General features: G+C 40.7%; 1 protein-coding gene across 7 annotated transcripts in view; it reads left to right on the top strand.

Annotated features, from left to right (window-relative positions):
• The window catches only part of LOC122552711 (CAP-Gly domain-containing linker protein 4-like), a 265,059-nt gene that overhangs the window by 81,520 nt on the left and 159,154 nt on the right, over positions 1 to 24,385 (top strand). For 6 of the 7 annotated variants that reach the window (XM_043695603.1, XM_043695604.1, XM_043695606.1 and 3 more), the window contains one exon: positions 18,513 to 18,632. The exons of the other annotated variant lie outside the window; for it this stretch is intronic. In XM_043695603.1, coding sequence (XP_043551538.1) covers positions 18,513 to 18,632 — 120 coding nt within the window. The remainder of the gene's footprint in view (positions 1 to 18,512; positions 18,633 to 24,385) is intronic. 7 annotated transcript variants of the gene reach the window in all.

The following is a 24,385-nucleotide window of genomic DNA, read 5'->3' as shown; positions in this document are numbered from 1 at the left end:
TTGCATCCAGTCTCCAACAGCAATGCTCCTTGGAGCTGGATGTGATGGTTAATAGAACAGTCAGAGGTAGGTGGTGTTAGACTGACAGACCCTGATATTGGAATGGGATGAATAGGGTACAAGTTACACCTAAAGCTGAGTGAAGCACTAAAGTGTTCATTAATTATCCAACAGTAGGTGGTCTCCCAACCTTCTGCTTTGGATAAATGTTTGGCAGGTGGATAAGTCTGGGAATGATGCCCAGTTTGCTTTCCTTTATTAGTCAGAGCATAGGAGTTGGAAGGTCACGTTGTGGCTATTCAAGACATTGGTTAGGCCACTTTTGGAATATTGTGTGCAATTCTGGTCTCCCTCCTATTGGAAGGATGTTGTGTAACTTGAAAGGTTCAGAAAAGGTTTACAAGGATGTTGCCAGGGTTGGAGGATTTGAACTAAAAGGAGAGGCTGAATAAACTGGGGCTGTTTCCCCTGGAGTGTCAGAGGCTGAGGGATGACCTTTATAAAATTGTGAGGGCATGGATAGGGTAAATAGACAAGGTCTTTTCCCTGGGGCGGGGGAGTCCAGAACTGGAGAGCATAGGTTCAAGGTGAGAGGGGAAAAATTTAAAAGGGACCTAAGGCGCAGAGGGTGGTACGTGTATGGAGTGAGCTGCCAGAGGAAGTGGTGGAGGCTGGTATAATTGCAACATTTAAAAGGCCTCTGGATGGGTATATGAATAGAAAGTGTTTAGAGGGATATGGGCGAAGTGCTGGCAAATGGGACTAGATTAATTTGGGATATCTGGTCGGCATGGATGAGTTGGACCGAAGGCACTGTTTCCATGCTGTACATTTCTATGATTCCATAACTCTATAATTAAAAATAGTATTTCTAATAAATTTCATAGTTCACTTAAAATAACAATATCTTGCTTTAATAGGATGAACTAAAATGATCCGTAGCTCTTCAAGGAAAATTCCAAAACAAAATTTGCACAGAAAAACATAAAGAGATGTTATGATATAATGCCAAAACTTTAGTTGGAAAGTTAGGTTTTAAAGGAGAAAAGGGAAATTGTGAGGAATAGAGGGGAAATTTCAGATTCCAGGTTCAAGATAGTTGAATAAATGACTGTCAGTGCTTGAATAATTAAAATATGGATTTGGAAGGGGAACAAACATCTTGAGGTGGAGCAGTTTGCAGCAATAATGGGGTGAGGTGTGAAAAGCTGGGAAGAGTTGAAAGTAAGGATGGGGATTTAACATATTTAGTATAGGTCATCAAAAACATAGTTGATGGGTAAATGGAACTTAGCTCACATTTTGGAAAAATTCAAACTGTGGAGAATGGAAGAAGACATTCTGGCCAGTTGGGTTGGTACTACACTAAGTGACTACATTTAGGTTCTTGAATTATATTTATAGTCATAGAGTCATACAGCATGGAAATAGATCCTTCAGTCCAACTCATCCATGTCAACAAATTTTCCAAACTAAACCAGACCCCATTTGCCTGCGATTGGCCCATTTCCTATTCATATATCATCCAAATATCTTTTAAAAGTTGTAGTTGTACCTGAATCTACCATTTCCTCTGGCAGTTAATTCCACGTATGAACCATCTCTGTGTGAAGAAGTTGCAGCTCAGATCCCTTTTAAATCTTTCTCCTCTCATGTTAAGATTATGCTGTCTAGTTCTAAACTTCCCACTGCTAGGGAAAAGATCTTTGCTATTCAACTTAGCTATGCCCTTCATGATTTTATAAACCTCAATAAGGTCATCCCTCAACCTCCTACTCTCCAGTGAAAAAAGACCCAGTTTACCCAATCTCTCCTTATAACTCTACCTCTCCAGTACCAGTAATGTCTTTTAAGTATTTTTTGCACCCTCTCCAATTTTATAATAACCTTCCTACAGCAGGGCGACCAGAACTGTACACAGTACTCCAAAAGTGGCTGCATCAATGTCGTGTACAACTCAACATAGCATCCCAACTCCTATACTTAATAGTCTGAGCAATGAAGGCAAGTATGTTAAATGCTTTCTCAACTATCCTGTCTACCTGTGATGCAACTTTCAAGCAACTGTGTACCTGAACGCCTCGGTCTCTCTGTCTACAACTCTCCTGAAGGCCCTACCATTAACTGTGTGGTCCTGCCCTGTTCGTCTTACCAAAATGCAACACCTCACATTTATTTAAATTAAACTCATATCTGCCACTCCTTGGCCCACTGGTCCCATTGATCAAGATCTCTTTGCAATTTTAAATAATCTTCCTCACTGTCTATTATACCAACACCTTTGGTGTCTTCTGCTAACTTATTAACCATGCATCCTATATTTTCATCAAAATCATTTATATAAATGAGGAATAACAGTGGACCCAGCACTGATCTCTGCAGAACACTGCTGATTATAGCATCCAGTCCAAAAAACAATTCTCCTCCACAATCCTCTGTCTCTTACTGTCAAGCCAATTTTGCGCCCAATTTGCAAACTCCTCCTGAATCCCACGTGATTTAATTTTGTTAACCAGTCTACCATGCAGAACCCTGTCAAAGTCTTACTGCAGTCCATACAGACAAAATCTACTGCTCTGCCCTCATTTATCTATCTTGGCCGCATGCTGAAAAAACTCACAAAAGTTTATGAGACCAGATTTCCCATGAACAAAACCATGCTGATTATCCATAATCAGTCCTTACCTTAAAAAATGCATGTAAATCCTGTGTCTCTGAATATCCTCCAACAACTTATCATCACAGATTTCAGACTTGCTGGTCTATAGTTCCCAGACTTCTCTTTGCAGCCTTTCTTATCTAAAGGCTCAACATTAGCCACCCTCCAGTCTTCTGGCATCTCACGGGAGGCTATAGGTGATCTAAATATCTCTGCTAGGGGCCACACAATTTCTTATCTAGCTTCCCACAATATCCTTGGATACACTTTGATCAGGTCCAAAGATTCATCTACCTTTATGCTGTTTAAGACCTCTAGTACCTCCTCTTCTGTAATGTGGACTATTTTCGAGACATCAACATTTATTTTCCTGAGTTCTCTAGCTTTCATGTCTTCTTCCACAGTAAGCAAAATGTAATGTAAAAAATTTCAAAATAAGCTTTGGTCTGACATATGCTTCACATTAGTTTAGTCACATAAGGTGACTAGCATCACATTGACTGTATTAATCTGAATCTAAACAACTAATGAACAACATCAAGCGATGTTAGAAATGTTTATTCTCTGTCTACAAATTCTCTTTTTTTGTGTTGCATCTGATCTTTTTGCAGTTTCTTGGGGGATACTTGAGAAAAGCTGGCACAAAATTTCATCGTATGGATGAAAAATTCATTTAAGCCAACAAGACTGTTAAGATATTCACAGTATAAAAATACTGTAATACTATACTTTTGTCACAAGAGGTCATCAATAAACTGCAAAGAAACAGCAAAGCATTTTATAGAACCAGAAAATATGCAGAATTTCATTTTCTTCACTAACTGGAGAATGATTATTTTGGTAGATTCTCGATTTTTCATCCTCGCTGTACTACAAGATAAAGTAGGTCCAAATCTAGAGTATTACCGCAATGAAATAAACCGTAAAATCTCTTTGGTGTTTGTTTCAATTTCTTGGGTCATGCTTGGATAAAATGGAGTGAGATGTGTTCTTATATGCAATGTTGTGTAGTGGATTGGCAATGTGTGGGAGTTCTATTCCATTTACTTGGAGCACTTGCAATGGGCCTTCCTCATTTTTGGATTTTTGTGGCTTGGCTCAACTTAAATGTGGTTCGCAAGCTGCAAGCAAAAACCATACTCCCTATTGACAATTTAGTAGTTGGAAGGGTATGAAGTCGGATAGGCCACCCTCTACTTCAAGGTAATGTCTAGCAGGAGGAGATGAGGACTTCAATTTCCTTTGAATAGTAGATAGCATGACTTGACTCAGCAATTCTAGATTTTCTAATGTAACAATACTCGAACTCAGCAGCAGAAGGAGGTTTATTTCCTCTTTGAGGTTGATGGGAATCGAGACAAATTTCTCAACTACAGTGAGTAAAGGCAGAAGAGCAACTAAATGTAATGATCAGTGGCACAAGAATTAAAAAAAATCATCTTCATCTTCAGCAATTACATACTGATGAGTATGATTGTCTTAGAAAAAGTCATGGGTTCTGTGCATTCTTGTGTGGCTGATGCATCTCTGACCACACATTTGGCAAGTGTTTTTGGGAGATGCAAGTGGTCCTTGGCCTTCAGCTCATTAACATTCCTTTCTCTGGTTCTTTTTCCATGTTTTGTCTTGCCTATGGATTTTCTCAAAGAATTGTGTCCCTTCATACAGGAGTTTCCTTCAAGTCGGTCTCTTCTGGTCTCCTGTATGTTGACATCCATATGGAAGCCTTCAGAGAATCTTTCAGATGCTTCCTTTGTCCTTTTCTCATTTGAGTATCTTCCTCAAGCTGGACAAAGAAGATATGCTTTGGTAGTCGAACTTCAAGCATACTAAGCACACGGCCAGCCCAGTGAAGTTGATGATCATGGCCTCTGCTGGTGTTATTTAGCTGCTTCAAGGATGCTGATGTTAGTATTCCTGTCCTTCTAGCTGATATGAGAATCTATGTCAGACAGCATTGATGTAACTGGTAGCTTCCCAGGTAAAGGAAATGTTCCACATTTGAGAGGATGTCTCCATTTATTTTAATGGAATGATGGTCTGTAACTTTACATGGAATGGGCTAGTAAAGAATTTAAGTCTTCTTGAAGTTGAGACCAATTCCTCATTGTGCTTGCTAGAATCTATTAAGCAATGCTTAAGGTTTTCTTCAGTGAGAGTAGAGATGACATTGTTATCCACATAGTGATGTTCCACAAGCAAGGTCCTTGTCATTTCTTTTTCGAATTTAACTGTTTGAGGTTGAAAAGATTTCAGTCCATCCTGTAGACAATGTCCACACTACTGGAAAAACTGTTCTTGACAAGGTGAAGAATAATGGCGATGAAGGTGTGGAAAATGGTGGGTGCAATGACACATCCCTGCTTAACCCCTGTGTTGACCTCAAAAGATTCTGTTATAGTACTGTTGTTGAGGACTTTCCTGACATCTTGTTATGGAGGAGAAAGACAGCCAACCTTTGACATGGTCCTCCACAGCCTTTCCGATTGACTGAGTCAACAGCCTTGGTTATATCGATGAAGGCCTTGTGGGGTAGTTGGTGTTTTTCCTGGCATTTGTCTTGGAGTTACGAAGCAGTGAAAATCACGTCCATAGTTCTGTGGTTTGATCAAAAGCCACACTGGCTTTCAAGAACACTTTCCTCAGAGATTGGGAGAAGATGCCTCGTAAGGATTCAGATGATGATCTTGCTGGTGATGGAGAGTCAGGAGATTCCTCGGTAGTTCTCACAGTTTGTTTTGTCTCCTTTCTTGAAGACAATGGCAATAGCAGCATTTCTGAGATCAGCAGGGCTTTCTTCTTTGTCCCAGATCTTCAGGAACAGGTGATGGAGATGACCAGTTAGTTCTTCTCCTCCAAGTTTGAGAATCTCTGCTGGAGTCTATCAATTCTTGCAAGTTTTACTTTCATAGAATTCCTACAGTTTGGAAGCAGGCCATTCAGCAAGTCCATACCGACCCTCCAAAGAACATCTCATCCATACCAACACCCTCTACCCTATCCGTATACCCCTGCATTCCTAATGCTAATCAACCTAGCCTGCACATCGTTGGACACTCTAGGCAATTTAGCATTGCCAATGCGCCTACCCTGACAACTTTGGACTGTGGGAGGAAAACCATGCAGACATGGGGGGATTGTGCAAACTTCATGCAGACAGTTGTCCGAGGTTGGAATCGAATCCAAATCCCTGGCGCTGTGAGGCAGCATTTCTAATCACTGAACAACTGTGCTACCCTCTCTTCACATGTTTAATGGCTGCTTCAACTTCTGCCACACATTCTATCAGGAATGTAAGGCACCTTCATATCTTACTGTCTCCATCATTGTGTTTTAGCTGGGCAGTATCAATTTGTTTTCCCTACCATTTTCCCTACCATTTTCCCTGCTACATTTGATTGTTCTTTATCTTATGATACTTGCGCCAGATTTCTACTTTAGGTGCAAATCAGGGAGAAGTCCCAGCTCAAGGAACCCAAACCCAAAACAAATTACCCCTCAATTTTCCATTTTCAGTCTACATGGACAGGCTAGTTTGAACGTTTGATTAGGGAGCTGGAAGAGCAAGAAAGATTATTAATTCCAGAGACTGACTGGGTGGAAAACCCTGTCGGGGGATGCTGCAATGCTGTGTTGAAAGTGTAAAAATATAGAATCAAATATAAAACACATATTCCCCTCTCCCCTGCAGCTAGTGCTTCTCTCCTTTTCCATTGCTCAAACATGCCAGCTAATTTCCATCATACTGGCCCCCAGATGTTCCATGCCAACCTATGCCCCTGTATCCACCCCTGTCACCTGTCATGCCCCATGCCAATCAGCCCTCACCTTATCCCTGATACTCCCTTTTTCATGTGTATTTGTATCTACCCATCCCCCTTTGCTAGTCTATGTTATCCACTCATTCCTTATGGCCTTTTATAGCCCTTATCCTATTAAGACAACTTGTACACCCCACAGCTACCTTTTGCTGTTCCCTTTCCTTACCAATGTACCTGAAGTCTGCCGAGGGCAAACCAGAAGAGGCATGCTGACAGAAGATAAAGTTATACTGATGCCACAATTTAAAAAAAAACTTATTAAAGAAAAGACATTCAATATATTGAAATTCCTTTAATGAATCCCTTGTGAAAACAAATTAATTCATATGTATTAAATTCTTATGTAAACAAGCATTTGCATTCCACAAGCAGTTAGAGCTGTCCGTTAAAATGCTGATTTAATAGGTGTTGTTTTTACAATAACTGAGAGAAAGTATGAAGAGTTTATGCCTGAAACATCAACTGTCCTGCTCCCCAGATGCTGCTGACCTGCTGTGCTTTTCCAGTGCCACACTTTTTGACATTGTTTTACAATAGTTTAATAGTTTGGAAAATTGGTAATGCAGCACATTAAAATGCTTCAAACATTTTTTTAGACATTACCTTGATGGCTTTGACAGTCCCAATGAGTTTATGAATGCCTAATTGTGTAATCACAATTTGTAGTTTACCTGTCACAAAGTGCACCTTATTTCTTGCCAAGTTCAGAGTATTCGGGAATATTTGTAGCTCAGCTTGTGGATGAGGTTGTTGACTTGCTTGCTGAACTGGTACATTTGTTTGCAGACATTTTGTCACCATTCCAGGTAACATCATCAGTGAGCCTCTGGTGAAGCATTGGTGTTCTGTCCCACTTGCTGTTTACCCATAAATAGCAAGTGTGATAGAGCAGCAATGCTTTGTCAGAAGTGCACTGATGATATTACCTGGAATGGTGACAAAACACCTGCAAACAAACTTAACAGCTCAGTGTGCAAGTCAACAACTTCTTGCAAAGTATATGTCACCTCCTTAAAATGGACCTTATGTCTCCTAAAGAGAACTTTCACTAAAATGTGTCACCACATTACCAAAAGGATGTGGTCGCTTTGGAGAGGGTGCAGAGAATGTTTACAAGGATGTTGCCTGGTATGGAAGGTGCCACCAGAGAGATTGAGTAGGTTAGGTTTGTGTTCATTAGAAAAAATGAGATTGAATGGGGACCTGATTAGGTCTACCAAACTATGAAGGGTATAGACAGGGTAGATAGAGATAAGCTTTTTCCCAGGGTGAAGGATTCAATAACAAGAGGTCACACTTTCAAGGTGAGAAGTGAAAGGTTTAAGGGGGTTACACATGACAAGGACTTTACAAAGAAGGTTGTTGGGTGTCTGGAATGTGTTGCCAGCAGAGGTAGTAGAGGCAGGCACAGTAGATTCATTTAAAATGCGTCTGGATAGATACATGAGTAGGTGGGCAACAGAGAGATACAGATGCTTAGGAATTGGGTGACAGGTTTAGACAGTAGATTTGGATTGGCTCAGGCTTAGAGGGTCGAAGGGTCTGTTCCTGGACTGTAAATTTTCTTTGTTCTCTTTGTTCTTTGTACCTTCACCAAAAGGCATTAGCATAACAAAGATGTGCTTGAAATAGATCCAAAATGGTACTTTACCTGTCCAAAGAGGTTTCCTGACCATCCTTAAGAAATGCACTGCAATTAGACCTGTTCCAAATTCATCAACTTTCCATACTAACTTCCGCACACCAGGGAATCCAAAACTTAATTTTGGTGGAGGCAGCTGATCGTTTAAATGGCTTGCTGCCTCCAGGAATTGTGCATATGTGAACTTTGTTCTGTCCTGGATCTCATCTTTGAAAAATGACAGATGCTGGTTTCGTTGGCAGGGCTTGAATTCCCAGCTTTCTTCTGATATTTTTGCCATGGTGAAAGGCTCTCCATCCTGACAAAAATGTGGATAGAGTGTTAAGCTGCCTGAATCATTTTTAAAAATCTTTCAAATTGCACAGACTATCTTATTTTCACTTTTTACACAGGAGATGTGGATACGCAATAGAAAGGAGAGTACAAGCAGGTAATCTTGTGTCTAAACAGACATGCCACCAATGAAATAAAGATGGCAATGTGAAAGGCCATGGAGATCAATGATTCAGGCATCTTGCCTTGCATTCCTCTTTCAATAAAGATTTCATTAGCACACCAAGTATGACTATCTAATAATGCATGCCTTAGTACTCATCTGCTGCTTATCCCTCCTTATCATTGAGCTTTATTATTCCCTGAAGTCCATTCGGCATCTTGGGATTTACAAAGACATAGATTGAGGATGAGTCCATATTCAGGCATGTGTTTTATTTGTCTTTCCGAAGACCTCCATTGAAATTGGCATCTCTTCTGTTGCGGATGTTAATTTCGAGGGATCAGCACTGAACAATTCAGAGAACACAAATGAGAACAAATAAGGATTGTAAAAGCACTGTGAAACAACTCACCAGAGATCCAACTTGTTCTGTTGTAAAGGTGCAGATTTTAGGGTCCGAGCTTATAAAGGAAAGACATTGGTTCATCAGTATTCACACAATGATTTCTGAGACATAGAAGAATCATCAAAAAAATTACATCACGTAAAGAGATCATTCATCCTGTTGTGTTGCGCCACCTGAAAAATCTAGCTACCTTCTCTAATCCCAGTTGCCAACACCAATCCATTTTCTTGTAGGTTACTGCATTTCAGATGCAGATTCAAGATTCTTTTAAATGAGTTGAAGGTTTTCAATTCATCACTAAACTGAGCAGCAAAATTGCAGATCATTGTGCTTTGGATGTCACCAATCTAGCGGAGGCACTGAATGTAACAGGCAAGCAATTTGCTCTGATCAAAAAAGCTATCCAACAAGATGCAAATCTCCAACTGCTGCAAATAGTGGTATAACGATGACCAGAGAGCATCAAGGACACACCTGTTGCTGTATGGGCATGTCGGAAATATAGAGATGAATTAAGATGCTCAAGTCTGCATAGTGTCCAAAGAAAATAAAATAATTATCTTGAAGGATTTGAGAGGAGCGCTGCTGAAGCACGTCCATGTAAGCCACCCAGGAATTGAATCAAGTCTGTAGAAGGCAAGAATAACTTCTACTGACCTAAACGCAAATTAAGAACCATATCTGTCAGTTTACTGCATGTAATAAGTACCAAGCCAAACAAACTGGAGAACGTGATAATCCAGATCTTGCTGGGAGTCGATCTGATCACACTCACAGAAAATGAATATCTTGTTACAGTAGACTGACTACTGGGAGGTGGACCAGTTGACTTCACTGACTACCATTCTGATTGTTGAATGGCAAAAAAGCCGACTTTGTTGTGCCATTTCCGACATTGTCAGGAGTAGCAATGCCCATCTGTTCATGAGTGAGGAATTCAGTTTCACCTTGAAAGATTGGAAAATGGAACACCACACACCATCTTCACACTATCCAAACTCAAATTGAAAGACTGAGATGACAGTGAAAATCATCAAAGGAATCGTAAAGAAATTGAAATTAAATTCCTCACACATGTAACTAAAGTGGAATAATTGCACAGAGGCCGATATTCTGTCACCACGTCACCCTTTATTTACATGTGCAGAATATAAGGGTTCTGACCAGCCAGTTCAGAGCCAGTCCCTAGTCTCTGAATCTCTTATTTATATCTGTCGCCCAGGGCTCCCTGATCGGCCCAGGTGATCAACCCCAGTCAGCTTCACCTGACCTTCATTCCAATCACTACACAAGACAACTTTCAAGTGGAGAAACACATATACTGAAGACATGGAAAGTTTGCTGTACCAGTCATCCAATAGCAAAAAGCTCCTGAAGCCAGAAGTAGTAACAGGTGTGAGTGAAATAATCAAGGCGAAACAGCAGAAAGCCAAATTTCATTTTGATAGGACTGCTAAACCATTGCTAGAGTTGCGTATTGGAGAGCCAGTGAGGTGCAAACATTCAATGATCTCAACAAAAGCCTGCTCAAGTGGAACTTGGACCTGCGAGTAGTTCTCATTTTAGTTCTCCATTTTATACAATGGAAGTGAACTACCAGATATATCTTTGCAATCACAGGCACTTACACACAAGTACAGAAGCTGTTCCTCAACTGCAGGGGGCTGACCAGAAAGAGGTGAATGCAACACCTGTACAGCAGAACACATCAACTGTCAGACCAGAAGTGCACACAATCTAATAACAGAAATAGAACAACAACGGCTACTTTAGCAACAACAAATGATAGAACAATGCATTTTGCTGAAACAATATCACCCATTGAATAGTGAATGACAATACTATGCATGCATACCATTAAGAGAACAGCACAATTTTAAGACTGAGTGCAGTCTTACAGGAGCCTATGGGCTATGGAAAGATTTATGGAAGAATCACATGAAAAATCTGTTGAGGTCTGTCTCAAGTTGTGAACAACTTGCTGCATCCTTTAATGCATTTGCTGAATAGCAAAAAGTGTTCCTCAATAGGTGTTACTGAGTTACCAGTTAAGGGGATTATAGCTTGTTAAATGCCATGTTAATGCTGCAGTCTCCCCTCATTAATATCAGCTTCCTGTCTTACCAAGTACTGAACAAGGTGGACATTAAGAATCCTCAACATGGAAATCAGAGTGGATACCTGGATTCCTACTGGCTGCAATGAATCTGTGTTGCTCAATACCAAACAGTATCTCAGGGCATGATGCATGGGCATTAGTTGCATATATGCCTCATCCACAGTCATTGGCATATGATATTTGCCAACCATTCATGACCATCATAGTGCCTCTCCAATCTAGTTGGAGAATACTTCGAAAGCACAGACATGTCTCAGAGGACACACTGGCAGGTAGCATTTGAAAAGCTGCTTCTCTTTTGTGGGTAGGGACAGAATCATTCCTGATGAAGGGCTTATGCCCAAAACATTGATTCTCCTGCTCCTCGGATGCTGCCTGACCTGCTGTGCTCCTGCAGCGTTACACTTTTCGACTCTGATCTCCAGCATCTGCAGTCTTCACTTTTCTCATGCAAGGAGATGGGTCAGGTTCAGTAGTTCCAGTCTGTCCACAGAAACTAAACAGGATGGGATCAGAGGTGGTGTGTGGTGGGGGGGGGGGGGGTGGAAGGTGTGAGGGGAAAGGGGAGTCCCTGCTGCAGGAAGGAGACTCTGGTAACTATGGAATTGAGTACTATCGAGATGGAGACATGACAGTTGTCTGGTGGGAATACAATAAAGCATAGGTGGAAACAGGACAATGAGGCGAGACTGGGTGAGTGTGGGTATATGGTTTTCTCATTGGCAGAAACATCTGAATTCAAGGTAGAAGTGCAGTGTACAACCACACGTGACATGCTCATCTCATATACTAGCTGAAAATGTGTTGCTGGAAAAGCGCAGCAGGTCAGGCAGCATCCAAGGAACAGGAGAATCGACGTTTCGGGCATAAGCCCTTCTTTAGTTCCTGAAGAAGGGCTTATGCCAGAAACGTCGATTCTCCTGTTCCTTGGATGCTGCCTGACCTGCTGCGCTTTTCCAGCAACACATTTTCAGCTCTGATCTCCAGCATCTGCAGCCCTCACTTTCTCTCATCTCATATACTAGGCAGGCACAGGCTCAGGTAGACTATTTGGGTGGGCACCAGGGAAGATGGGATGCCTACAGCATTCATGGGATGGGCTATTAGGAAGAGGACCTCAATATTTGGGACCGAATCATAGAGATTGAGGCTGAAAGCCTCAGGGAATTCACTTTTCTATTATTGGAACAGTCTGATATACTTCCTTATTATTAATTCTGCAGTGTCATCCTCGAAACATCTAACATTTACTTAAATTCCACTTCTTTTATATACTTCTGGAGGCCTATTTTTATCTTTCTTACTCTGGTCTCCCTCCTATAGTAAGGATGTTGTGAAACTGGAAAGGGTTCGGAAAAGATGTACAAGGATGTTGTCAGAGTTGGAGGGTTTGACCTATAGGGAGAGGGTGAATAGGATGGTGCTGTTTTCCCTGTAGAGTCAAAGACTGAGGGGTGACCTTATAGAGTTTATAAAATCATGAGGGGCGTGGATAGGGTAAATAGACATGATCTTTTCCCTGGGGTGGGTGAGTCCAGAACTAGAGGGCATAGGTTTAAGGTGTGAGGGGAAAGATTTAAAAGGGACCTAAAGGGCAACTTTTTCCATGCAGAGGGTGGTGCATGTCTGGAATGAGCCAGAGGAACTAGTGGAGGCTAATACAATTAAAACATTTAAAAGGCATCTGGATGGGTATAAGAATAAGAAGGGTTTAGAGAGATATGGGCCGAGTGCTGGCAAATGGAACTAGATTAATTGGCATGGACGAGTCGACTGAAGGGCCTGTTTCCATGCTATATATTTATTAGACTCTAAGACTTCATGACCTGTCCTCTCATAATTTGGTTTCTCCCTCTTATTTTAGTTAATTAAGCCCTGCTAGTTTCTAATATATTCCCAATCCTCTGGCCTACCAGTCATACTTGCCACGTTGAAAGCCCTTAATTGTAATTTGCTACCATCAAAAAACAACCTTCTTGTAGCATGTGTAGAGAGGACAACTTCTGCTTACATGGGTTCTCACTCTTGTCATTGGCACATTGCAGTCAAGCAAGGAGAAAAATATTTTTATTTTTGTTGTAGGACCACAATGCACTTCTCCCTTTTTGCCTGTAACAATAGAGACTTAATGTGTTGTTTCGATTTCAGAGCAAAGTTATGCAGCATACTATTGCAAACCATTATGTTTCAGAATGCTTATTGTAGAAGGTACCGGATCTGTCTAAGTTGTAGAGTTGTTGTTGCATCAGGATACCAGTGGCCTACTTGATGAGAGCATAACTTGACCTATGGATTTTATTGTAATTTGCCCATCAAGCATGGAGGTGTTGGTGGTGGTGAAAGTTGGAGGTGTTGATGAGTTATGTAAATGAAAAAAAACCCTTTATATCTAAGAAACCAGCCTCTCAATTGCTGTGTCGGGGCAAAGGCTTGAACAAATGGACAAAAATTTTCAAGATGCTATGTTTGTGAACACGCATCAGTGTGCAGTAATGAAGTTGAAGTTCATGCTTCACGAAGGCAATGAGATCACGTCAAGGAGCCAGAAGGGAGACATTGGTGAGGGGGTCAGCAAATGTTTAGATTAGAGGGTAGACTACAGTTCCTTTGAGCTTCAAATCTTATTCTGCTGCTATCAGAAACACCAAGGCTTCAGTCAGCGGTGTAATGCAGTAAAACAGAGTACTAACACTCACTTTCCTTTCTTTCTTCTTTTTTAGGTATTTGTAGAAATTCTTGCTATCCAATATGATGCCTTTATTCTAGTCTTTTGTATTAGCAACAGATGAGTCATCATGGGAAATTAGAAATTGATATCAACAGACAAGGGCTATTTTTGAATATCTAGGTAATGAATATTTAGCGCAATTGGTATATATATAATGAGATCCATGCTTTCACGTGAGATATCATTAAGTAGACCATTGGAGTTACTTAAGTGAGATCTTTTTGCTACCTGGACTTCTCTGGAAGTGCCCTGTAGAACATGTGTCATTTTGGTTTACCACACCTTGCACAACTGATGGAATGAAGGTACAGATCTAGGTATATTTCGAGCAGCTGAGGAGAAAAAAAGGAGAAGAAAATGTGGAAGGAAACAACCAAAACATTCCCTTTCTGCCTGGGGTGGCTTTGATCACCTTGTCCAATTCAAACGAATATAGCCCCAATTCCTCCTTTCATATCAATCCCCTGTTGTCAACTATTATTGCATCATCTTGGCCACAACATGGGTAAAATGTTACCACTAAACAAGCATTGCAAATAACTTAATCAGATAAACCCATTCTATGTTTCATAAATCATCAATTACTCACCGTGAGCATTCCGGTTGTACCTGTGTTCTATGTGTCTTTTTCCTGGCCTAGTTTTTCTCTGCAGTGCTACCCCTGAGGCTACAACATGTTCATTTATTGGAGGAGAATGCAGAAAGTTTGGTAGCACAGCTTCAGGCAGCACTAACCTTTCAAAGACCCTTCATTGTGCTACACCATCTTGACATGAGTAGCAGCAGTTTAGGCTGGCCAGCAGACGACAGGCAATAGTAAGGATACTGACACTGGTATGATTTGTTCATTTGATTTATTGTAGTTACAAGTACCTAAGTACAGTGAAAAGCTTTGTTTTGCAAGCAGTATGGGCTGATCGTAGCAAACAAGGGGATACAGATCATTAGACAGCACGAGGCATAGAAGGTTACGACTGCCTTGGAGGTGCACAAAACAAGATCATCATTATTTGAAGTTAGAAAAGTACATTCAGCAGTCCAATAACAGCAGGGAAGAAGCATTTTTTGAACCTATTGGTGCATGCGTTCAAGCTCTGTATCTTCTGCCTAATGGGAAAGGTTGAAAGAGAGCACCAACAGGGTCGGATGGATTCTTTGATGATGTTGGCAATCTTTCCGTGACAATGAGAAGTATAAATGGAGTCCACGGATGGGAGGTTGGCTTCCATGATGCTCTGGGTTGTGCACACAACTTTCTGTACTTTCTTACGGTCCTGGGCAGAGCGGTTACCGTACCAGGCCTTCTGCACCCTTCTGTGGTGCATCTGTAAAGGTTGTTGAGAGTCCTTATGGACATGCCAAATTTCCTGAGCCAGCTGAGGAAGAAGAGGCATTGTTGTGCCATCTTGACCATTGCACCCGCGAGGGAAGTCCAGGACAGATTGTCGGTTATTGTTACTCCTTGGAACTTGTTGCTTTTGACCCGCTCCATCTCAGCTCCGTTGACGTAGATAGGGGCATGTCTTCCTCCTTTCATCCTGTACACAATGATCATTTCTTTGTTTTGCCACCATTGAGAGGGAGGTTGTTATTAATTGCACCATGACACCAAGGACTCTATCTCTTTCCTGTATTCTGACTCATTGTGTGTTCCTGAGAGAGGAGAGCAGGTTCAGGCATTAGGGAGCCACTGAAACTACTGTAGAATAGCTGTAGAGCACAAATTGCGGGACTACTGTGAAATAATGCAAACGCACTTGAACACTGGTATGTGCAGCCATGATGGTAGCAGTCTGAGCATTCATGGCATTCATTTTTTTCACAAGATGATAGTAGTGGAGAAGGCAGCATCCAAGCTCCTGTGCCCGGGCTTGTCGCTTCTTTTTTCTTTTTCTTTGTCCTTCTTCCCCTTTTTTGCTCAGATTTAACTAATGAAGACATCTGTTCAGTGGGAATGCGGCTTCAATGGACACCAAGTTATTGAAGCATCTTCAGAGACAGCATGGCTACAGAGTTGGTTGGTCAGCCTATGAAGCCTGGAACTTTAGCATGGAGTGAGACCCTAGTAGCAGCATGGCATGGGCTGGGAAGCTGGGAGTGGGTACTCTGTCAGCTGCATGGCTTGAGTTTGGGAATTTGGAGCTTGTCTCTGGTGGTGGCATGACTTGGGCTGGGAAGCCCAGAACAGTCTGTAGCAATGGAGCATAAAAGTTGGACTCTTTTCAACTTACTTTTAAAAATTATTTTATTCTAAGTTAATGTGAGTGACAACGGTACATGGTTTTCACTGTTTATTATATTGAATGTCCATGACAATAAATGAATCAATTCAGTTCATGGCAGCAAGCTGAGCTTTTGTGACTTCAACCTGAGCATCATTGAAGTATTGAGATTTGAGGGTTCTGCCAATGATCAGTGGTAGCTGGGATGTTAGAATAGTCAGGATGCTGTTTTACTAGGGTTGGACACCACTTCTACACTGGAAGGATTGAATATAGGCTCCACTGCCAATGTCATTTCAAGTGGTAGAGGTTGTGGAGTTTGAAGGTGCTGTTGAAAGATCTGCGATGAGTTGCTACAATACCTCTTGAAGAAGCTGCACATTATTGCCACTGTGTGTCAATGATAAAAGTTATGAGTATTGAAGGTGGTTATTATGGTGCCAGTCAAACATGCTGCATTGTCCTGAATCTATCTTCTTGAGTGTATCTTCTTGTTGGAGCTGTATTCATTTAGGAAAGTTCAGCATATTCCATCACACTCTTAACTTGTGTCTTGTAGATATTAGGCAGGCAGTGGGGAGACAAGAGGTGAGTTATGTCAATGTCAGAAATGTGATCCTTTTAAAGATGAAACAGAACAACTTCGCAGAGGACTGAGAGCAGGTGATAATCTTTGGACTTTGTAGGCCCGGGTTCAATCCCATCTGCTGCAAAGGTGTGTTATAACATCCCTGACTAGGCTAATTAATAATATTTAAGACCTGGATTCTCCCCTCTCTCTCTCTACCTTTCCTCATTTTAGTTGTTCACTGCCCCGATGGGCAGTGTTTATAATTTTTTATTTAATTAGAAACATTGAATTTTTTTCCAATCAACAAACTACCAGAGGTACATTAAAAAAATCTCTGGAGAGAAAAAGCAGCCTTTTTCTTGCCTGGCAAAGGTAGCCATCCACAGGTCCAGGCAGCAGGCCATGAGGGGTTTTCAGTTCCTAACTGCCACTCTTTTATGCTTATGTTCATGCCAGGGTGCTCTTACAGAAAAAGCACACTGTGTCCACCAGCATCCTCAAGGTATTTAGAGAGGGATGGGCACCATTTGGTAAAAATGAGGACTACAGATGCTGGAAACCAGAGTTTAGATCAGAGTGGTGCTGGAAAAGCACAGCAAGTCAGGCAGCATCTGAGGAGCAGGAAAATCGACGTTTCGGGCAAAGCCCTTCATCAGGAAGCACCATTTGGGCTGGGGTGCATTATCTCACCCCTCCAACTCCATTTTAATTTAGTTTCCTCACTCCCTTCCTATATTTCCCTATTTTTGTTGTTCTTAGACTGCCCCTCTGGGCCAGAATTTTTTAACTGTTATGGTGTATTTGGTTTAATTAGTTAAGGTGGTGTGTTTTTGCAACATTTGTGTAGAGAAGGCAGAGATAATGCTTCAAGTCCAATGACTGTTCTTCAGAAATTGGATCATTGGACACAAAGTATTAACTTTGCTTTCTCTCCACAAATGCTGCCAGACCTGCTGAGTTTCTCCAGCAATTTCCACTTTTGTTTCAGATTTCAGCATCTCCACAGTTCTTTGTTCTATTTTCATGTTTGTGGCATCTGAAAGGAAAAGTGAAAACATTGGAGAATCTTCAGTAATTAATTACGAGGAACACTCTCCTGTCTCAATTATTGCTGCTACCTCTTAGTAAAGATTGATGGCTACGCTACACTATTTCACAATCTGCATCAGGATGAATGCAAAGTAACTTCAAAGTGGTTTTAGTGATTGTTAATCTTTTTGCAATACTATAGAATTTACAGTGCCAAAGTAATAAAGATGAAAGTAGGAACCACCTTTATAGCACAATAGCTGAAGTAACTTGTATCTATCAGTGATGTGAGTTGAAGGAAGGCTGAAGTAACACCGTGTGAGTAATAATGTTCTTCATAATTAATTGCTGAAGGGGCTCCAACATTTTCACTTTTCTTTTCAGATGCTACAAACATGAAAATAGAACAAAGAAATGTGGATGCTGAAATCTGAATAAAAATCTGATTAAAATTTTTGCAAGTGTGGAGTGAAAATAATTTAATTTCTAGCCTCCTACATGAAGATTTTATGTTTTCAAATTGTATCTGAAGTACAAGAAATTAAATAATTTGCACATGTGCAGCTATAGAATGTATGCTCCACAAAATATGGTATTATTTTCTAAGTATTTTATATTCTAAAATCTGCGGAACTGTTGGTCCTAAACTTATGCAGTGAACTGGTTCAATTAATTTTGAAATGACAGCTCAGAGCGATTTACAGTTTTAAAGAAGCTGATAACATTTTGTTGGAGTCCAAATTGACATTACTGAATATTTCTTTTGCTGAACAAGTGTTATTTTTGTAAATTTCCATAGAAGAGGGCAGTAAAATAATGATTGGTTTTAGATTACCATTGTTTAATTTATTCTATAAAAAGTGGAATCTTTTAACTAAGCTTACTCTGGATGGAATCTTCCTAGCCTTGTTGAGTCAGTTGGGAAAATATGGCAAGATCAGAAAAATGAGATGCTTGATGTCAAGAACAAAAGTCCAATCAACCACCCGAGTTTTTACGGTGAGAGTTCTATCTGCATGCATTAATATTTCATTGTTTCCTAATCTCAGCTCAGTCATTAAGCACTTTGTTATTTTACCGGGCAGTGGAGAGAAACTAGACAATGACAATTCTCGACCTGAAATTTTGAGAAGGTACCTGGGTGGTTCCAGTGGACTGCTTGATCCTCCAGGCCTACATTGTGACCGGCATTCCTCAACATATCAGGGGACACTGCATGGGCAGTGACCACCTGTATCCTTTATCCACAGAGGTTGGCATCGGAGACACAAAAATCATCACATGATCGTGGCACATCTAAGACACACCGTTAAGACAGTGCACCTTCTCAGTATTGTACTTTGGAGAACACTGATGTTTTTCAATGCAATGCTGCTGTCAAGCCACTTCGTGTTTAAGGAAAGGCATCCATCCCATGCAGTTGAACAGGATATATCCCAAGGGCTTTTAATTTACTGTCATAATGCGCACTCACTTTGCACATATTTGAGTGCATTTCTGCCTTATATAGCCTTGACATTTTATGTATTGTCTTCTAATTCAGAATATACAGCCCTAGTGCATTTATCTTACCTTGCCACTGTTACATCTACAGCATGTATCAGCAGCTTGTGTGTCAGCCTATTGGGGCAGTCAGGGTCAGAGGTTCCATATCATTACAGCCCAAGAGTTAGAATGTGGTCAGTCCTGCGTGTCCAGTGGAACCTGACCAGAGATTAGGTAAATCAGTTGGGGAGCTGCGCAGCTATCAGTCAGGACTCCGGACAGTCATTAGTTGTGGCTGTTGTTTCAAGTTGGTCAGGGTGTTGGGCCATGGTCAATCCAGAGGGCAGCTCAATGAAAGTCAAGGAAGGGTCATAAGGGGCCACTCCTGTGATGGGCAAATTGAGGAAATCAATTGTAGGAATTGGAGATGACATGCTGGGATGCAGAGGGGACAATAATTATGAGTGGGGCATTTCAACATATAAGGTTGTGAGATGATAGTATGTTAGAGGCAAAGGGGGAGGGTCTTTGACAGTCACCACTATCCTGGCTTCGAAGTGTAGAAGTGGATCAAGGTAGTTGGCAATTAGCTATAAGCCTAGATCTGAGGAGGTCATGTGGTGAAATGAATATTTAAAGAGTTGGTTGGAAATTGTGAAAAGTCAGACTGATAGGATCAACAAGGAGTGCAAGGAAGAAAGCTTTGGTATGTCACCTAAAATAACAGGTTGAGCAGGCGACTCGCACTGCTAAGTGTGATCACTGTTGCCTTTCACCCTCATTGGAATTGCAAACACACACTGGAAATGAATAGTGGCTGCCACCACATCTGGAGTAGGTGGAGTAAGTGTTTTGTCTAAAGATGTGTCTTCACTTGTCAGTAATGTGAGGCCCTTCAAGGAGCAACTACATTAATTAGGCACATATACAATATGGGTTTATGATATCTATTAACATAGGATTCACATGTGAAATGCATGCACTGACCAATTGTGTGAAATACAATTCTGGCCACATCCAGTTCTGACCATGTCATTGGTCATTGCTACTTGATCATAGCCATCTGTGACATAATCACAAGCGACCTACAGACCATGATTCACAAACACAATCCAAGGTCTCATACACTGCACAAAGATTTCCTCTCAGTTTGAACTGTATTTGCCAACATACTGTTTTGTGCATTGCAATCTTGGTGATGTGGAAGTGGGTATAAATTTCAGTATTTCTACCACAATTACAATCTACAACTGTATTTGCACAATATGGCTTGAGCTGCATACATCAGAAGAAGGTCCGCTGTATCAAAATCACTATCATTTCTTGCTCTCCTTATCAGAGTCCTCCATATCCAAATGTATCAAGGACAATGCTAAACTGTCATTTTTGTGCGCCATGAATGCGAATGATCCCCTTACCAAGAAATTGTGGGGAACAAATGCAGCAACAAGACCTGGGGCAACAGCAGCCTTAGTAGTTGCTGAACAGCTTCCACATAAAAAGCAACTGAATTGAGGACGTGCAGGGGCCTAGAATGTGTTGTCTTTGTTGCTGTTTCTTTCAGATGAACAATGTGTATTGCTGTTGCAGACTGATGATGTCCCAGGACATGAGGAAAGACTGAGACACTTGGGGCTGTTTTCATTAGAGAAAAGAAGGTTTAGGGGTGACTTGATTGAGGTGTACTTTCAGATGAACAATGTGTATTGCTGTTGCAGACTGATGATGTCCCAGGACACTTTCAGAACTATGCCATTTGCTAGAAAAAGGACTTACAAATCCTATCCTGTTGGCCATCATGGTGACAGCTCTGCTAAACTTTTTTGCAATTGACTTTTTCCAAGGATTCACTGGGGGCCTTTGTGGGATCTCTTAATCCTCAACCAGAAATGTATCAGAACAGTTACAGAAACAATTTGTGCCATATCCCTTCATCATGTTTCCCTATGATGAGCTCAGTATCAAGGCCTGAGCAGCAGGCTATGCAAATATAGCTGGCTTCCCACAGGTGCAGGACAGTATAGACTGAACGCATATTTCATTGATAGTACTGTATCATAATGACTTCATTAATAGAAAATGTTTCAGAAATTGTACAAGTCATTTGTGATCACCAGTACCACATCTTAGATGCCTGCATCTAATACCCCTAAAGCTGCCATATTGCCTTTGTCCTTGATAACTCTCAGGTTCCTGCTTCAACTAAAGGGATACCTTTACAGGAATGGCTGCTAAGAGACGCAGACTAATCTCTGCAGCCATAGCTGATGACTTTGTTATGCAATCACTTGAATGAAGCTGAGCATAAATACAATACAGTCCATTCTTCCACCACACTATTGTGAAGCAGACAACAGATCTCCTCAAGACCTTTTCTGGTACTTGTTTCAGCCTGGAGGGCAGTTTGCACTGCACAAGTAGTGTGCTGCATAAACCTTGTGTGCTGTGTTACACACAACTGGAACATGCAAAGTGGGGATGTGATGGACGTTGATGAGTGTGGGGAGCAGTAATAGTCTTCCAAGGAGGAAGGTGAGGACATTGAACAGGAGACACATCACCTTCAGTATGGTAGAGCGGTGCAGCATTCGATGCAACAAACCACACAGGATGTAATTGACACCTGGTTCCAATAGATGTGGGTTGGATAATGTCATCATTCATTGACTGTAAATTTGTTGTTCAAAAGGCAAGCATTCCCTGATATTTCCAAAAGCAAATGTAGCATTTTTGTTTTCATTTACTTTGCTTTTCCTGCTGTTTAATAAATGTTAACATTATCCACTCTCTGTAGGCTTTACAGCACATAATGCTCCCTTATTGAACATTGACAAGATGTTATGCTATATTGGGCATTAGGGAAAGAATAGCACTCCTTGAGTCATGCTTCTAACATCGTATGATGCTAAGCACCATAGCTCTTTGGCTTCGTTCTTATAGTTACTTTGATAGTTAATCAGACAACTGATGATGGGAAGAGTTAATACATTTATGATTTTGATATTTTATTTCCATGAAGTGTCACCCATATCAGTGTACCCTCAGAAGCATTATCTCCCACTGTCTGTACTATGAAGGCCTATTCCTAGGTTTCATCATTTGACCTGGCACAGCTAGGTGTTAGATTTGACACTTGTCGCATGAATCCTAGAAGGATTCTTCAGCCGTTAGTGAGCACACAATATTGTGAGTATAGCATTATAGGACTATAGTAAGCATAACATGGTATACAGCAGAGAATTGCATGAGATAACATACCTAGAGCTCACAGAGAAACTCTTCTCTGAGATAGCTTAGTAAATCACTCAGTTCAAGGGCAATTATGAATGGGCATCAGTTGCTAGCCTTGCAAGTAACACAGTCAAATCACGTGAATGAACCAAAATAAAAATGAGTGGTAGTGTAATTCATCTTCAACATTGGTTCAAAATGGATATACGTTAAGTCTGTTGAAAAAAAAACTCAGGCATGGTATGAAAAAGGGTGCTGATGCATGCTTATCTGCTCTGTGTGAACACCCAAGAAGAGTACCAGAGTGTCTGATTTATTGGCTGTTTAGAGGGTTTTGCACTATCTTGTCACTTCTGAAAGTTAGATTTTGAATCTTCGTTGAAGTCATGAGCTGGGGGATTGTATTCCTATAAGGTCTGCAGTCTCATGGTAATCAGAAAAGTACCATCTTCAAGCTGTGTGCACATAGTTGAATGATAAAAAGGGCCTGTACACTTAAACAAAATACCTCTGCATTACAAAATAAAACCAGAGCTTGCAAGTCTTTTATGAATGTCAATAAGAGAAATAATTGGGGAAATCTCAAACTGGTTTCCTACAGATCAGCAGTACACGAGTAATTCCAATTTGCTTTCTTAACAAAAATAAAGTGAGTGTCAACATTGGACAACTTCATAGTGTTGTGATAATGGAGTCCTACTGAATTTAGGTTTAGGATGTATTTGTTGGTGTAGAGCACTGCATAGTTCAGACATTGCTTGCATAAAATAGTTCAATGTTTACCAGCATCCTTCTCTAAACCAATGCTAATACTGCCTAACATGGATCTCTCCAAGCCAGTTTGGAAATTTGACTTCCAGAATACTTTTACAATGTATTTGCAACTTAATATTAAGGCAGTTTTTGGTGCAATATCCTAATTAGCTAATACTTGTTGTTATTAAGCTGCTAGTAGTACTCTGTAGATAATTAAGTCAAGTTTATTATTACTAGAAAGTCTCTGTTTTGTTAGGCTGCAAGTACCTAACAGGTTCTTTAAGGTTTGATCAAAATATACAAGACACGTGCATCAATATAAAGCAAACTTATTAGCTAACTCTACTTTAGATATATGCAGACTACAAACTAATGAGTGAATCTACTAGCTCAAACAACTTTAGACATATTCACCAAGTGAATCTCACTACCTTATCCTCATGCCAGGGACTCCTTGGAGCTCTTTCTCTGTTCCCATGGCCTTGGTGTCATGCTTCCAGTCCAATGGTGAAAATCCCCATGGTGAAAGGTCCTTCAAGCAGGGAAGAATCCCCAGTATTAATATTCTGAATTTGATGTCATGTGCTGCGTTACTATTCCTGAGTACTTTTCCAGGCATTCCTCTGTGCTTGGTGGTCACAAACAAATCCAGCCAGTTCCTAAGCCCAAGGCAAGGTCATTGCCAGACAAAACAATCTACTTTCCACTAAGTCTGGTTTTCATGGATTTCCTTTCAATTGCTTATTGCCATGTTCAATTATCCTTAACAATAAACCTTTAAAAGTCTGGTTTGGAGATATCATTTTTGAGCCTAACACCACAGTTTATTGTGGCAATGTTGATGAGTTGTCTGCCTCCTCGATTATTATTTATGGTATTTACCAAACTATTTGTTTCAATTCTTCTGAAGAGTGTCAACTTTTAAAGAGATACTCATATAATGAGTTAATAGCTGAGAGGATGACATAGCAACATTTTGCATTTTCAGACATTTTCTTTAACAAAAGAGCAAAAGCACAGTTAAATAAAAACTGACTTTACAGACAACTTATATTATAAACCTCTTCCTCTGAGATGTTCCCTTGGGATCAAGGATGACTTGCTTCCATTTTGGTTAGGTGGCTTTGAAATGGCTGAAAAGTCCCAAGTGTAACTTACACACTCTGCTACCCCGGTAGTGCTTGAAGGCTTGGGTAGTCATTGGTTTTTTGGAGGTTAGTGCACTCCCTCTGCTGCCTCAACTTTGCCTCTTTACATTGCAGACAAGGTCTCTTGATATA

This window comes from Chiloscyllium plagiosum, chromosome 9 (assembly GCF_004010195.1).
Source record: "Chiloscyllium plagiosum isolate BGI_BamShark_2017 chromosome 9, ASM401019v2, whole genome shotgun sequence".
NCBI classification, from domain to species: Eukaryota; Metazoa; Chordata; class Chondrichthyes; order Orectolobiformes; family Hemiscylliidae; genus Chiloscyllium; species Chiloscyllium plagiosum.
This window is presented reverse-complemented; position numbering and strand designations above follow the sequence as displayed.